The 18091-nt window shown below is 37.7% G+C and overlaps 1 protein-coding gene across 1 annotated transcript in view; it reads left to right on the forward strand.

Moving 5' to 3' along the window:
- Positions 1-122: 122 nt before the first annotated feature.
- Positions 123-18091, forward strand: part of LOC135223845 (serine/threonine-protein phosphatase 2A 56 kDa regulatory subunit epsilon isoform-like) — a 61591-nt gene continuing 43622 nt past the window's right edge. The window contains exon 1 of the mRNA XM_064262729.1: positions 123-1517. Coding sequence (XP_064118799.1) covers positions 1373-1517 — 145 coding nt within the window. The 5' untranslated portion in view covers positions 123-1372. The remainder of the gene's footprint in view (positions 1518-18091) is intronic.

Genomic DNA, 18091 nt, shown 5'->3' on the forward strand with positions numbered 1-18091 from the left:
TGGCGTAGGGGGAATGGCGAATGGCTGCCTTGGGGAGGGGAAGGTAGGGGAGAGGGGGTGGGGTACCGTAGGGATAGACAGAAAAGGTGGCGGCCATGATGACGTCACGCCACTTCCTCTCTCGCGCACTCTCGCATATTCTCACGAAACTCGAGACGGCGATCAGGTTATTTTCAGATATGGATTTGTACAAAATCACCGATAACATAAAGTGTTAACTGTATGAAGTGCAGCGCCGCCGACGATGCTCGAGGCCCCTCGGTTCTTCGTGGTGGTTTGAGGTGATAGGAGACGGACCCCGAGCGTTTATAATGCCGTATGTGAGGCTGCTGGAGGAGGCCGTGTGAGTGTGAGAAGAGAGAGGCGGCAGCGGTGGTGGTGGTGGTGGTGGAAAAGGCGACCCAAAAGTGAGCGGTGTGAGAGTGTGAAAGAGAGAGAGAGAAGTGAGAGAGAGAGAGAGAGAGAGAGAGGGGAGAGAGAAAAGACACTCGCACACACACGCAACACATCAGTGTCCGCCATCCCTCTTATATGTGTGTTTCGCCCATCTCCATTTCGACCAGGACACCTTCTTCTTCCCTCGCGCCGTCGTCTTCGTCGTCATCGTCATCCTCCTCTCCCTCTTCCTCCTCCTCCATCTCGTCCTCCTCCTCCTCCTCCTCCTCTTCATCGTCGCCAGCAGCAGCAGCAGCAGAACTCTTCTCCTGCTGCTGCCACTCTCCTGCACGCCACCACAAAACCGCCCACACGCCCGCACTTCTTCTTCTCTACACACACCCACACCCCCCGGTGGACAGTGGAGGCGGCGGCGGTGGTGGTGGTGTGAGGTGTTGAGAGGTGTGGTGGTGGGTGGACCCGATTCCCTCCGCCCTAGGTTCGAGGACCAGCTCTCGTGGTGGTGTGGCGGTGAAGGCGCCCTTAGGGTATATATTTATATCTAGTGCCCCAGGCGAGAGAGAGAATCCCCCAGACCCCTCTCTCTCTCAGTTTCGCCCCCTTCCTTTGAGCCTAGGCATCATCGTCACCTCCCCTAGAGGCAGGCCCTTAGAGGGTAGTAGGCCTGCCGTAGCCTAAACTCGAGCTCGAACCTTAACGGTTTTCGCGAGCGATTTCCTCCGCCGAGACCTCGGGACACGGTCCTTCCTTCCTTCCCCTTGACGATCCCCTCGCGAGGTCGTGGGTCGCGACCCTTCCGCCAGATTTGTTCGTCCCTGCCGATGAGGAAGTGCCGTTGAGGGAGGGAGGCCCCAGTGTTGGTAGCAGTGTCGTGGTGCCGTTACGGCAATGGCCAGGGTTTGAGTTGCGTCGCGCTCTGCGGAAAACGGATTACGGAGTAGAGTGAGTGTACGGGTCAACAGGAGACGCAAGGAACATGTCGGGCAGTGGGGGCACGTTTGTGGACAGAATAGACCCGTTTGCCAAGCGGTCGCTGAAGAAGAAGCCTAAACGTTCGCAGGGATCTTCCCGGTATCGCACTTCTAATGATGTGGAGCTCCAGCCACTGCCTCTTCTCAAAGGTATGCTCGGCCGAATACCTTTTCTTGATGATCGTTAATTAGGCTAAGCTTTCTGCTCCCCTCAGGTCTCTTCACTTGGTTCCAGATGGTGAAATTGCGTTTGTCCTGACGAGAGTTCTGCGGCTGTTTCGAGACGTTAACAAAAAATACCCTCCCGCGGGCTCCTGGGCCCCTGATAAGAATCTTTGCAACCTGAGATTCCTTCAGTAAGGGCACAATACCCTACCACAGCTCAGGCTATGATAAACAGCCTAGTCGCGACGTCCTTTGAAGGACGCAGAGCTCTCGTCAGCGTTGACCTAATTAAGTTTATGGTTACTGTGTATCCTGTTTCATGTTTGCTCCTATTTTTTTTTTTTTTTTTTTATATCTATAGATTCATGCCAGTCTCACTTTCACTGTGGCACCCACATCTGGACCAAATGATATGCTTAATTTTAACATACTGTTTCTGTTGGATGTTTCAAGGTAATTTATGCATTATCGTAATAGCTATAGCTTATACTTTTTCATGCGAATTTTCATAATTTTTTTCTGGAGTTGTAGCATGTAAGCTCAGCATTAAGCTGTGGAAATATAATCAGTTACCATTTTTCATGTACTGTATATGGTGTATTTATTGACTATTGCATCATTTTTCCACAAGGCATGAACCCCTGGCCACGGTTTTGTCTAATAAAATGTCACAGTTAAGATGTTGAATTTTTGTCAAATCTGTTATAAAAGATAGTAGTTAGCCCACAGCTTACTTTATATATTTATTATTATTATTATTATTTAGAGGATCACTGTTCATATGGAACAAATGCACTAAAGGGACCATTGACTTGAAATTAAAACTTTCCAAGAATATGGTGCTCACCAAAATGAAGTAACAGACAGTATTGTACAATACTGAAAGAAGAGATCACATCACATATTAAAAAAAGAAAAAAAATCGTGTAACAAATAACGTGAGTAAATGAACACCTGTGATGAGTAGTTTACGAAAAAGATGGGTCATCTCATTGCAGGTGATTGGTTTGGGGTCATCTTTATGTAAAATGCATGTTTACGATCTGTCATGGTAATGTCTTGAAAGATCTGTGTAAACAGCAATTGAAGGAGTTCATTGGCACACCATGTCATGTGCATGGTTGTCTGCAGTCTGACAAGGGCCAAATGGTCAAATAAGTGTTACCATTTTTTTCTACTTATGCTAGCATATAAAATTTTGTCAAGCTCAAGATCATCCATGTCTGGCCAGGTTGCATAGTTAGCCGGGATTTTTTAGCATGATTTAGTAGGTAAAACTGAAGACTACCACACCCTTCTGGTCCGGTAGCTATCGGTTTGCTTGCAAAATAGGTGCTGGTGTTTAGTATCAGCCCTTGGGGATGAAATGTACATACACAAAAGATGATAAATATCTTAAAAATAAACAAAAGATAAACATAAATAGCTAAATAAAGGTGGCAAATATTACGACCAGCAACTGGCTGGAACCCGGTTGCATTAGTAGTCTTCAATTTTACTGATCTGGTACTGTATGTTAACTTTGTTTGTAATATCTTATCCACACTTTCTACTACCCTGTGGTGCAAACCCATGTCATGGTGTGTAGTGCTCAAGGAAATATGAAGGTCAAGATCAAGTTAGTGACATTTCGATGTTATTCTGACTTCTTTTTCATTCTGAAATGCTCAAAAAAGATATATCAGGTTACATATCAAAATAAAGAAACCTTGTGGTCTAATTATGATGAAGGGTCATGTATTTTCCCACTTCATGTGAGGTTGGAATGGAGTGTGAAAAATGTTTCATTATATTAATATGGCTTGTTCCCCGTAGGGGGTTAGTGCCGTCATTGGACTTAGGTTCTTTGCAGCATGCCTTTGGTCCCTAGCTGCATCCACTTTCATTCCTTTTACTGTACCTCCTTTCATGTTGTCTTTCTTCATCTTACTTTCCACCCTCTCCTAAGACTTGATTCATAGTGCAACTGCAAGGTTTTCCCTGTTACACCTTTCAGACCTTTTACTGTCAATTAACTTTTCAGCGCTGAATGACCTAGGGTCCAAGTGCTGGGCCATTGTTGTAAATTTTATTTTCAGCTCGACTCAATATGGTTTATTAAATAAAATGGTGTATTGTGTATGTGGGTCATGAAAACTCTTAAGGTCAAAATTAAACTTGATTATAGGAGTATACCTTATAGTAGGAGGTACTACTGTATTTTGTGGCATGTCGTACTACAGTATTTGCTTGTGTAGCTGCATTGTAAATGTACACTGATAACGAACCTCTTGCTGTTGGCAAACATAACGTGACTGCCACCTTGGATTTGTAATGTATTTTAGCCATTTCACCATAATTAGTATAAGATTGTACCATCATCCGTAGGGGGGTTAGGAGTTGTTAGTGTACCTCACGCAGGCCACTGTAGGCATTACTTAAGGTTCATTTCAGTATCCTTGTGGCCTTTAGCTGCAACCCTTTTCATTTCTATATATACAGTGCCTCCATTCATATTCTCTTCCATTTTGTGATCCACCCTCTCCTAACAATTGTTTCGTAGTTCATCTGTGAGGTTTTCCTCCTCTTAAACCCTTCAAACCTTTCTACTCTAAATTTCCTTTTCAGCACTTAATGACCTTAAAAGTACCTGAGCTTGGCCGTTGGCTAGATCCTATAGATACTACTATTCCATTCCATTCATCCACATCATAGATAATATGTGCACCCAAACGCGGGTTTAGGACCAAGGAGCAAGGCAATAAATACATACGCGCATTGCTGGGTAGCTTGCACACCTGTACAAAGTAAAAATAGAAAGGATTATCATTTAGAATGTTCAAGTAGCGCTTATGGCTGATTCAGTATTAGGTTAGGCTATGGATTGCAAAGTACTATGCCTACAATTTGTGTACTATACAAGGAGCATCGTGTTCATGACTGAATTTTACTGAAAGTAGTTGTGTACATTTATGGTGGGTCCAGATACAGTAGATGGTTCAGAAGTACTTGCTCATATGTTTTCTTCTGAATCGTTGATGTACTACTGTAATTAAGTAAAGAGGAATTTCACACAAGTTTTAAGTGTACAATATAAGAACTATCAATTAAATCACAACATGTAAATATTGTACAGTATATTATGGTATTTTATGCTTATTCCTTACACCTTCATATATAGTTAGGCTACGTGTATGTACAGGTACTTCCCGGTTATCGGCAATCCGGCTTTGTGGCACTCATCCTGCAATGATGATAAGTGGATTTTTGGTGGTGATCTGCACAGATTAATGCTTATCACCGTTGATTCCTGGTTATTGGCACCAGTAACCGGGTATCAGCGCTGTTATCTGTGATTTTCAGTTGTCGTCAGGAGCGGAACCACCTCTGAAAACCAGGGACTGCCTGTATATTCTTTGCAGAACATCCAAAGTTTACTTTTTTACTGTAGATATTTTGTGTTTGTTTGTGTTGCACTGTTCAACTATCTGGTTAAGTAAATTAGTGTTAGGATGCTTTATTCGTCCAAGTATGACAAGTACTGTACACAGTCCGAACCATTGGCTTAGAATATAGATAGATGTCTGTAGGAAAAGAACTTATTTTTCCCTTGGTATTTCATGTCTTTAAATCCATCACGTCACTACAGGCAGTACCTGGGTTATGGAGGGGGGTTCCGTTCTTGAGACGTGTCGTAAGCCGAAAACCGCCGTAAGCCGGAAAACCATCAATAATCCTAAGAAAACCTTACTTGTAATGCTTTATGTTTATTAAAAACTATGTAAACTGCATTTTTATTCCATTTTTCATTCAAAAAATCTTCAAATATTGATTATTTTGTTTTTGGAGTCATATTTCTTCCGTCAGATCTGCATCGTAAGCTTGAAAATAATTTCTGATGAATGTAATTGAAACTGGTTTTGCTTGTTACACATGGGGTACAAATTAGCAGAACAGTGTGCATGCTTCAACAGAAGCATCCTATCAATATACAGTGGACTCCCTTACCCTTTCTTAAGCTCACAAAAAAGATTTAAACTTACTGCTTCACCAGTGTTAAGTAGGCTGTCCATGATGATTGAGAGGTACGTATACCAGTTTACTATAAGGTGCTAAGCTACAAATATACAGTGTTTCCCTGCTCCCATTTTCCTGTACGTATAGGCTAGCCTAGCCTTTACAGGCAGTCCTTGGTTATCAGCTATCTGGTTGTCTGCCCCATAAGGCGTAGGCATGCATGTTCTGTTTAGAATTTGAGTTGGTACAGGACTCTTGCAGCTATCTTAAAGTAGAAGTGCCATATCCTTGGTAATATGGCCTAACCAAAGAAATCTAGATTGGCTCCGTTGTTGTAATGCTCTGGAATTATGTCCTAACCTAATATCTATGGTTAAATGGGCTACCTAACCAGCCCAATGGCTCTTCCACGAGGATCTTCACACTTACAGATCTCTGCATTTGTGGGTAGTGAGAGCGCATTTTGAATATTACTATTTGCTACCCTGGGTTGTGTTACAAGATCTAACTGTTGCTGCTACCATAACCACCACAATGGTGAAATATATTAAGTTTTAAACTTAGTGTGGAAGCAGAATCAGCAGTTATATAGGAAGCTTATTGATCCATTTGGCAATTGCTGGATTTGGTGAGGTATTATTGCTGTGCCTGTTAGTCTGTATGTAAAGTGAGATTTGCTTTAAGAAAGAAATGACCAGTTACTGTAAAGAACCTATGAGAAGATGGACTCGCTACTAAGATTATTTTAGCAGAACCGTTTTGCAGAAATGAGGTAATGAGAGTCGGATGATTGGAAACTGGAAAGAAGTTGACCTGACAGAATATGACAAACTTTTGAACCTTTGACTTGCGATGTTCGTAATTAAAATATTAGGTATGCTTATTCACAGTAGTTTGGAAAAGATACTGATTTGTTAAAAGTGTTTAAGAGATGAACAAGCATCAAGCATGTTTTAGAAAAGGTAGCAAGTGTACTGATCAAGTACTTGAGCGCCTCGGTGGCGTGGTTGGTTTGGTGTTTGCTTCTCACCTTGGTGGTCGCGGGTTCGATTCTCGGCCATTCCATTGAGGAGTGAGAGATGTGTATTTCTGGTGATAGAAGTTCACTCTCAACGTGGTTCAGAAGTCACGTAAAGACATTGGTCCCATTGCTGAATAGCCACTGGTTCCATGCAACGTAAAACCACCATACAAACAAACTGATCAAGTATTTTTGTAAAGACTTTAAGCAGCAATTTAAAAATTCCCTTCTGATGGTTAAAAAAAGGCACCACAGCCAGTAGTAGGGAAGGTTTGCATCACTGTGTCATTCCCAATAAGAATGTGAAGCAAATTGAAATTATCTATGAATGAAGAAGATGAAAAGTTAATGTAGATGGCGTTTCGTCAAGTGAATTTACAGTAAATAGTGGGGTGGTACTGGGGAAGGTTATTTCTCATTTGCTGTTTTCCCTATAGATACTATAAGAAAAGAGCAATTGGATATGGCCTAGGTAGATTTTACAAAGAAAAGGGCTATTGGATATTGTTTAGATAGTCGATTTTATAAGAAGGGTTATTTGAGATGGTCTAGCTAGATTTCATGAAGAAAAGTGATTATAAATGGTCTAGATTGACTTTATAAAGAGAAATTGGAGATGGTCTAGATAGATTTTATGAGAAAAGAGATGTTGGAGATGGCCTAGAAATATTTTATAAAGAGCAATTACAGATTTCCTAGATAGATTTTATAAGAAAAGAGATGTCGGATGTGGCCTAGATAAATTTTGTAAAGAAAAGAGCGATTGGAGATGTCTTAGAAAGATTTTATGAAGACCAATTGAAGATGGTTTAGATAGATTTATTAAGAAATGAGAAATTGGAGATGGCCTACATAGGTTTTATTAACAAATGAGCAATCGGCGATGGCCTAGATAGATTTTATTAAGAAAAATAATAGGTTATAATTAGCTAGATTCTATGAAAAGAAAGATATTGGAGATGGTCTAGATACATTATAGATTTTATGAAAAGAAAGCAGTTGGAGATGGCCTACATAGATTTTACAAAGAAAAGGGCGATTGTAAACGTTCTAGATAGGTTTTATGGGGAGGAGCGATTGGAGATGGTCGAGATTGGAGTAAGTAATGACGGAAACTTGACAAACAAGATTCACAAAGAGTTGATAAACAGTGTGTTGTTTATGTGGAGAAAGGGAACTCTTGAATGAAAAAAACAAACTGACACAATCACAATATTAGAGGATGTACAAAAGGATGAAATAACATCAGAAGTGGAATGGATTAGTGAGGTTGAATCTCCTGTTTACGATCAGTAATATTCAGTTCAGTTTCTCTTGAGTGGAAATTTATTGAAAGGCATAGAAAAGTCAAATTAGATAATAGTCTGGAACATTTCAAAACTCATACATGTGTACAGTCAAATAAAGTTATATCAAAAGTTTTTCCCTTGGTATGATTCATATAGAATACATCAGTTATTTTGATTAGAATTTACTGTTCCTCCGATGGTAACCTTTTGCTATATAGAGGCTCTGTATTCATAGATTGCCAAGATGGGTTTTTGGTCATAACCATAACCACTGTATTCAACTTGAATGCCAAACCTTCGCATAATGTACGAGTTGATGCCTTTTTACAATTGGTCTAAGTATACCACAGTCCTTGAATGGTTGCTCAAGGTTAAAGCTATGTTATAGCTACCCTTATATATCTGTACAAAAATTATGGTTATATTTTTTTATATATTTGAGTTATTTTTACCTGCAGTCACATGAAATCAATAGTATACATCACAACCAAACTCAACTCTACCTTCATCTGGTTGTGGTGTTCTAGCTGACCTAGCGCCAGCCCACCCCCTGTATCCCTCATCCCACGTAGGGTATCCTCACTTGAGATGCAAGTGTTAAGAGGCATTGCAAGCCGGTGCACTGTGAATTACAATTGGCATTTTGTGCATGGTTGCTTATTGGCAGTCACTGTGAATTCGTTTGGCACGTGATAAATTACTTCTGTAGGCCTGATATCGTCTATTATAGTGGTACTATATGCTTTTTGGAAAGCCTTGAGCTTACCTTATTTCAAAAATAATGTTGACAAATTTCACTTACTTTCTAGCTAGTCAGTTTAATTTGTAGTGTAGGCTAATCCATAGAACTTGAGTATTCTCACTACCGTATCTCGTGGTTTGTGTACTTTTACCCACCTTTGTCAAAGCAAACCAAACTGACGTTGTAGGAGAACCTTCCCTATCCGTTTTGAGAAATAAGTGGTTACCACTGAGTCTAACAGCACTGATGAAATACGCAGGAACAGCAGTTAGAGAGTATAGTTTCATGTGTCATTGCTAGAGAAAATGACTTAATGTAGCCCAGATATATCCTATGTCTTACATGATCAGTAAAGGGTTGACCGCTCAAGATAGCCCTAAAATGTTTTGCCATGGAAACCATTTAACCTTACTCTGTACCTTGCTAAATGGGAATTTGAATGATTAGCTACCCTGTGCTTGGCAGGGGCAGGGTCAGGGGATCCTGAACTAGAGTAGTATACTCTGTACTACTTTCCAAAGAGAATTCTTACACAGAAGTTTATAGTAACTGAATATAGGCTTTATTTGTATTTTCATCTTAGAGCCGTAAGGCTTTTGTTGTGGGAGAATGACAGTTGCTTATCAGATGTTTACTATATAGGTTGAACTCCAGAAGATGTCTTGCAGGTTCCATTTCTGTAAAGACTTTTTGCCAAGTTTTCTCACTGTTGAAAAGTGTAGCCTTGTGACCAAGTGCTAAGTTGGAAACTGAAGTACAATAGTACTGTATGTTGAATGTGTCTTGGGATAAGTACAAAAATGATAAATGCATGCAGTACAGGCCGCTGGGAGCTGATTGGAAAATTTACCAGGAATTTCATTATCATTATGGTGGTAATGAATTTTCTGGATGTAAATGTCATTGTTCCATTGCCATAACATAGTTGCATCATAGTGAAAAACAATGTGTTACTTTATAATTATTCTAGCAGCTTCTGTCATAGCTTATGCCATTTGTAGTCTGAGACTGCATTTTTTGTCTACCTTTTTACCTAGTTGCTGTTGACTATGAAGCTAGGTTGCTAGTGTATGTATTGGCTGAATGGTGCTACTCCGAGGTACTAGTAGTATACTCAACACTGTATGGTAAATGTAAAGTAGATGGCTGCACGAAGGTATCGTTTATTAATATAATTTGTCGACCACACAGCATCGAAATGGGTGTATATAATACCTTGTTCCCCAAGGGAAAAGTACTAAACACGGTGTCCTATGGAGCTTCTGCCATTTTTAGTACTACTACTAGCACCTGGGAGTAGGTGGAGCATAGATAAAAAAGCCAAAGTAGCAGTGCCTGGTTAATCTTGTCACAGATTATTACCAACTCATAACATTTCTGTCCTTTGTCACTTAGAAAACCATAAGTTATAATTTGTTTTGTATTGCTCTGAATTGTAGATTGATATGCGAGTGTATTTTCAACCTCTTACATCAGAGAGCAGTAGCCTTGGGTACCATAATTTTTAGTCATTAGTTTGCAATTTGCTATATATCTTGATTTTTTTTTAGCTAAAGCGAGAGCTGATTAGTCATGTTGAAGATACTTGTTCTATTGAGTAGTGATGCTTCTAGGCCATTAAATTATGCTACTGTATACTGTATACTATACTGAGTACAGTATATTTGCTTATATGTAAGAGCATTGGTCTTTAGTGAATGCAACCTGGCCAGTTGTGGAGGGGTTGACCTGTAGCTTGTGACATTTTATTATTATTATAGGCTGTATATTTATACAAAGATTTTTGTATATATAAGCTCATCAGTCTGACTAATTTTTTGAGCTATCAAGTGTGGAGATCAGCTTGCAAAAATACCTGTTCAGCTTTAAAAATGCTATTTCTCATGCTGATGCATATTTTCTATTATTTTTTTTTTATTGTTTCATTGCAATTGTCATGTTGAATTTCCTGAAAGGAAAGGGAACATTATATTGATTTAAGTTATGAACCTTTTGCTTTGGTTTTCTGTTCCTTTTCCCATGCTTACCATGAAATAGCATTACTCAGCTAGTTTTAGCTCATTTCAATCCAGAAATCCAGACAGTTTTATTTAGAAATGCAATTTGATATTAAAAAGATAAGTAAAACCAGAAAAACACATAATTTCTTGATTCCTACGCTCTTCTAAGATAAAAGTTAAGCCAAGTTGATTGGTTGAAATAATTGATCTGTGAAGAGTTTAATGTCATTTTCCCCATGTTTATAGGCTGGCCTGGTCATATTGTGCTATATTTGCTTCATGCTTGACCTTTGTCCTAATTGTGTGAATGGCCATGTCATACCATGATTCATACATTAATTTTTCATAGTGTAAGCTCAGGCCTGTAGGCCTAAGCTCGCCTTAATTGGTACCCAGTGTATGCACAGTTACACTGCCATCCTATCTAGGTTTTTTTTAGGTATTCATTAGCCTTGTTTATATGTATAGATATAAATATTTATATATTATATATATATATATATATATATATATTATATATAGTATATATATTATATAAATATTATAATATATATATATATAAATATATATATACTAATTATATATGATAATTATCACAATCGAACCGTTGATCCATGTTTATATATCAATTCAAGCTAACAAATGTCCTATTTAATATCTTAAATGTTCACTTTACCTCCAAACTTGAAATATATTTTCCATAATATTGTAACCGAAGGGGAATTTTTTAAGTTGATAATCCAATTTCGTCCCCCCATGGGGAATCGAACCAACCGTCCAGGTTTGGACACGGGGGACGAAATCAGGGACAGTCAGTTGACGCTATCCAATCCGGCCAACAGAGACGGCTATAAGGTTCCATTATCGATTCTTGACCTTACAAAATCAACCCTATCGAAATTGTTATTCAACTTAAAATTAAAAATTCCCCCTTCGGTAACATATAATTGGAAAATATATCATTTGGGAGGTAATAAAGTGAATTTAGATATTAAAGGACATTTGTAGCTTGAATTGATATATAAATGGATCACGGTTCGATGTGATAATTATTCATAACAAAAGGCTACGTTCTGTCAAACGCTCGAATTGGCCAACATGGAGACGGGGTTTCATATCGATTCTAATTACGAAAGCATCCAGATCGAGGGTGATTTGTAAGGTCAGAATCGATATAAACTTATAGCGTCTCTGTTGGCCGATTGGATAGCGTCACTGACTGTCCTGATTTCGTCCCCGTCCACCTGGACGGTGGTTCGATCCCATGGGGGGACGAAATTGTTATCAACTTAAAAATTCCCCTTCGGTACATATATGAAAATATATCATTTGGGAGGTAAAGTGAATTTAGATATTAAAGGACATTTGTAGCTTGAATTGATATATAAATGGATCACGGTTCGATGTGATAATTATTCATAACAAAAGGCTACGTTCTGTCAAACGCTCGAATTGGCCAACATGGTAGACGCGGGGTTTCATAATCGATTCTAATTACGAAAGCATCCAGATCGAGGGTGATTTGTAAGGTCAGAATCGATATGAACTTATAGCGTCTCTGTTGGCCGATTGGATAGCGTCACTGACTGTCCTGATTTCGTCCCCGTCCACCTGGACGGTGGTTCGATCCCATGGGGGGACGAAATTGTTATCAACTTAAAAATTCCCCTTCGGTACATATATGAAAATATATCATTTGGGAGGTAAGTGAATTTAGATATTAAAGGACATTTGTAGCTTGAATTGATATATATATATATATATATATATATATACACATATATATATATATATATATCATATATATATTTACATACATATATATTATATACATACATATATATATATATATATAATACATACATAATATATATAATACATACATATAATTATATATATACAATATATATATTTATATATATATATAATATATATATATATATTATATATATACATATACTATATACATACATAACATACATACATACAACTAGCATACAATACATACATACAGAGTGGTCCCCCCATATTTGCGGGGGATGGCGTACCAGAATAGTTTGAACCCCTATTAAAATGCTGAAATCAGCCTATTTTGTTAGTTAAAACTCAAGAAAACCCCACTAAAAATTTTTATACTTGGTTTTTTTTAAGAGTTTTACACTAAAAGGGCATTTTATGATAAAATTAATAAAGAAAAAAAAAACAGGAATTTGTGTATATTTCTCATAGAAAAATACTGCGAATATGCGAATTTTCTGTGAATAATGCTGGGAAACATTCCTGAGAGAAATCCGCGGATGTGTGAGTCTGCGAATACAGGGGTCCACTGTGTGTGTGTGTATGTGTGTGTGTGTGTGTGTGTGTGTATATATATATATATATATATATATATATATATATATATATATATATATATATATATATATATATCTATATATAAATATATATATATATATTATATATATATATATAATAGATATATTTACATATACATACACACATATATATTAGGATACATATATATATATATATATATAAATTCCTTGCTGCCGTGTCTTCATTGTTCCTTTTTGTCTCTTTGTACTGAACTTTCAATTTGATGAGATTGTACACTTTTTCCTTGTACGTACATAAAAGCAATTCCTGTAGCCAAACACAATGACTCAAGAAACATGACTAGGTGGTATTATATGTAGGTGTGTTAGGTTTTAACCCAGTAAATGAAATCATGCATTTTTCCGGTAAGGGTTTGAATTATGAAATGTATATACCATTAACTGGTATTATCCCATGCAAAAATGTATGAATAATATAGAAATATGTACAATATAAGACACAGAATCTATTGGTTCACATATTACTTTTAAGAGATCCTTCAACTAATCTTTTTACAAAAATACGTCTGGGGCTTTCATAGTGTCAAAGGATGTACTGCTGCATAAATGCCTCTGTGTCCTTAACAGATGTGCTCAATTACAGCATTAATAGTTCTCTTTTTATAAGATATTAAGCAAACATCTTTTATGGAGGTTTACAGTTAAACATTGTATATAAACTAAGTTTCACAGTGCAGAGGCTTGTGGGTGCAAGAGAGAAATCCATACATAGTACCATAGTTCAAGAAAAATTCCATGAACTGTAAAACTCTCATGGAGATATGGAATTATGCTGGGTTAGCACCAGTTGGAATGGTAAAGATGACTTTTAAAGAAATGGCATTTTAAAAGATCTTAAATTATTGTAGATGTATACTAAGTATTAAAATTTCCACTTCATAAAGGTAATAGAAATTTAGTTTGGTGATGTAAAGTGAACTCGAACACAGTCGTAGTTTGTCCTAGATATTGAATAATGCAATGTGCTTTTTCCTTTTCTCATGCTGAGGTCCAAGGGACCTAACCTTGTTGGCCATTGAAGAGTAGATTCAGTTACAGTTTGTGAGTATCATGGCTGAACCCTCATTGCATTTGTAGTAAGTCATGTTACTTGAAGTACTGTTTTACATATCTATATTTAGATGTCATGCTGACAAATGGTATTGGTATGTGAATGATTTTAAGAGATGATAGGCAATACTGAAATGGGAAAAAATTAAAATTACTATAAAGAAATGTACTTTGACTATAGAATCATGGTTTTTAAGGTACATCACATTCAAAGTACTACTGTAGTTACATAGTATGTTGTACTGTAGTTACGTACATAGTTCTCTTTGAACTTGAGTTGGCATGAAACTGCACAGTATCAAGAATGTTGCCTATATAGAACACTGTTCAATAAATCAGAATTCAACTTTCCATGCACGTTATCAGTGGAAATAAGAATCAAGTTCTGTAGGGCAGAGTGAACAAATAGATGCTAAAATAGGTACGTAAACATTTATTGGAAGCTGATATAAAGTTGTTTGAATTCCAGGAACTTCCAGTTAGGGCTTAGGACTTTTTAAGTATGAAGTATAAGGGAAATTTTAAGAAAGCAGTATAAGGGAAATTTTAAGTATGCAACAGTATAAGGGAAATTCAAATGTTATCTCACTATCATCGAGCGAAAAAGTAAATGTTAGTGTAAGTAAACAGGTATATAAAAATACCCTTGAAAACTAAAAAAATAAAAATTATGTATATCAATATTTGTCAAATTATAATTATTTTCAAACATGTATCAAGTCAGTAATTAAATCAGGTTTTGCAACATAGTACTTCCAAAAATCAAATGAATGTGACTATGAACAACAGATGTGAGTGGTAGGTAAGAGGATATAGATAAAAAATAAAACTTAGAAATTCACATGGTTACCAAAAATAACAAAACCACCAATTAGGATCAAAACTCGCCACTGTGAATACAACCAGAGATCTGGGATTGGGCGACTGAATATAATTGGAGAAGTACGACCAGGAATGGTAAAAATTTCTAATGATGTGTAGTTTTATAGTGTTTGGCAGTTTTAAACTGTGATGTTTAGGGAAATCTCTTGTGCGATGTTTTCCAGTTCAAGCTTTAGTGCTTGTTTATGTTATAAATTTAGCCTAGTACAGAGTTGGGACAACTTGTGTTTAAGAGAAAGACATCCAGACAGTAAGATGTCTCACTAGAAGTTCTCTTGAAGATTAATTACTGTCTCTTTAGCTCTTAAAGAAACCATTGGAAACTGCACAGTATTTGTTCAAATGGCCATCTTGACAGGCAAGCATATCTCTGAGTGGGATAAATGTCACTGGATATGAGAGAAATGATTGGAGTAATTTGTAAACATTCTTTGTTTCCTTGTTTCCTTGTTTCCATCGTATGCATGTGTATTTTAGAAAGAATATAAGTTTGAATTTTATTACTAGATAAAAGTGCAGTTCCACTGGTGTAGTCTTGCCAGGTTATCATGGAAGGTTTTCAATTCTGTCAATATTCAGAAGGCATCTGTTTTAAGATGTTTTATAAATACATTTTTTACTAAAGTAATAGACAGAAGCCCTACTTCTCTCATAATATAGGTCATATACTTTTCCTCTTGAGCATCTTGACATGCAAGAGAAACTGCATTCTCGTTGTGGTTTCTACAGTTCTTTAATAATGTCTGAGGCACCATTATTATTGAATGTTAGAATTTTGTTTAACAGATGTGGTGCAAATGCTTAGCCTCATTCATTTTATTCTATACATTATTGACAAATAGTCGTTCTTTATATTTGGAGAATACTATCTTGATAATGTTAGAATTTCTTGAATCAGTAGTGACTCATAGTGGAAGATACAGTGACACAACCTAACAGACTTCTGTAATCATCAGCGAAATTATGATGATTAGTATTTGTTGTTTTGTGATTTGGTATAGTACTTTGTTAAATACTATCTCTCTCAAATTGAATTTCCCTGTTAAGGGGTAGTGCTGTCAGTGCACCTCATTTGGTGCAATGTAGGCATTACTTGAGGTTCGTTGGAGCGTCCCTTAGGCCCCTAGCTGCAACTACTGTCATTCATTTTTACTGTACCTCCGTACATATTCTCTTTCTTCTATCTTGCTGGCCACCCTCTCCTAACAATTGCTTTATAGTGCAACTGCAAGGTTTTCCTCCTGTTACACCTTTCAAACCTTTTACTGTCAAATTTTCATTTCAGCGCTAAATGGTCTAAGATGCCCTAGTGCTTGGCATAATGCCAAAAATCTATATAAATCAAAACTAATTAAATTTTAAAAGTAAACTATGCGTTTGTTTGGATTTGGAATTTATATGACATTGCTGTTAGCTATATGTATCTAGGTAATGTTCAAGTGCAGGCTATAATACAGTCTCTTTGTTATGTAACAGACACTGTTACATATCAGGAAGCCATACTCCCAAAGTTTCTGTTAAGTTGAGGGTGATACTGGCTAGTGAAACAAGCCGATTGCTAAGAATAAGTAAATTCCTAATATTTAAAGAGTATCTTGACCTAGTGGAGGCTAATTATCTTTAGGTTGGTTGTTTATCTTTGTAGGGTTAGGTTTTTCTGATTGGCACGTAATGTTAGCCGAGGTAATTTGTGAACAATAATTGTTCAAAATCATTTATTTGGAATTAATCTTACCTTCTGTTAAGATAGTTTACATCTCCACACTGATAGCCCAAGAGATATAAGCTGACTTTAACAGCAGGTACTAAGTAAGATTTATATTTTATCATTACAATATACCTCCAGCACTGTTCCAGGAAATGAATAGACATGGTAGTTCTGTATTGCTTTGCCCTGTAATACACTTTCAACACTAAATTAACTAACAATGGGATTAGTATTTCAAATTTTGCTCAAAATCATTGTAATTCTTTAGTTTTCTCAGCTGAAGCACTGCCTAGGGAAATGTATCTTAAAGCTGCAAAGCTGCATCCATAGAAGGCACAACTGAAAAAGGAAATTAATGTCCATATTAAGTTGCATGTAGGAGAGTGCTACGATGGTACTTATACCATATAGTTATCTATTTTCATACATTCAACTTACCCGTCAGATATATACTACATAGCTATCGACTCCGTCGTCCCCGACAGAAATTCAAATTTCGCGGCACTCGCTACAGGTAGGTCAGGTGATCTACCGCCCTGCTCTGGGTGGCAGGACTAGGAACTATTCCCGTTTTCTAATCAGATTCTCTCTGTCGCCGGTGGTATCAACATTGTTGTTACTTCCTCCTGACTAGAATTCTTTTTTCGCAACGCTTTTGATCATCTCTCGCTGATATTTGGTGACGTACTTGGATCGTTGTTTGGCATTCGCTATCGTGGACTGTTTTTTGGACTTGGTTTTTGGAATTCGTGAATATGTCTGACTCTAGTGTTAGTTTCAGAGTGTGTGTGAATGAGGGCTGTAAGGTGAGGATTCCGAAAGCTTCGGTAGATCCTCATACTACTTGTAGTGGTTGTAGAATGGTTGAATGCTCGATTGAGAATACGTGTAACGAGTGTGAGAAATTGAGTGCACAAGAGTGGAAGAATCTAACTTCTTACTTGAAGAAGTTAGAGAAAGATAGAGAGAGGAAGGCGGCTTACAAAACCCGCAGAATGTCTACATCTCATGATTTACTGTCTAGTTCTGTAGCTTCTTCCTCTGATAATCATGCCCATTCTGTTTCAGCCCGTTCACAAATTGCTAATCCCTCTAGTTCTGCTTCGGAAATAGCGGAACTCAGAGCTTCCCTTCAGAAAATGCAGGAAAAAATGGCAGCATTGGAAGCTAAGGAAAGTGAATGTGGTTTCGCTAGTGATATTAGTGTCCCCAGTGTAGTGGAGGGGGCGTCTGGTCGTCTCTGCGACGCTCCCAGGCCTAGACCTCTTCCAAGCTCCCTGGCCCGGAGGAGAAGGAAAGTCGAAAGCCGTACGGGGGTTGTGGAGAATCCCCAACGATCAGGCGTCCCTTCGGCAGAATGTATCATATCACAAACTGCCAAGGACCGCTATAGGAAAAGCGTCCTTCGAGAGTGCTTTTCGTCTTCTAGTTCGCCCTCTCCGAGAAGAGGATGGAAGGAGTCGAAACTTTCCCGT

Source organism: Macrobrachium nipponense, chromosome 10 (genome assembly GCF_015104395.2).
Source record: "Macrobrachium nipponense isolate FS-2020 chromosome 10, ASM1510439v2, whole genome shotgun sequence".
Lineage (NCBI taxonomy): Eukaryota > Metazoa > Arthropoda > Malacostraca > Decapoda > Palaemonidae > Macrobrachium > Macrobrachium nipponense.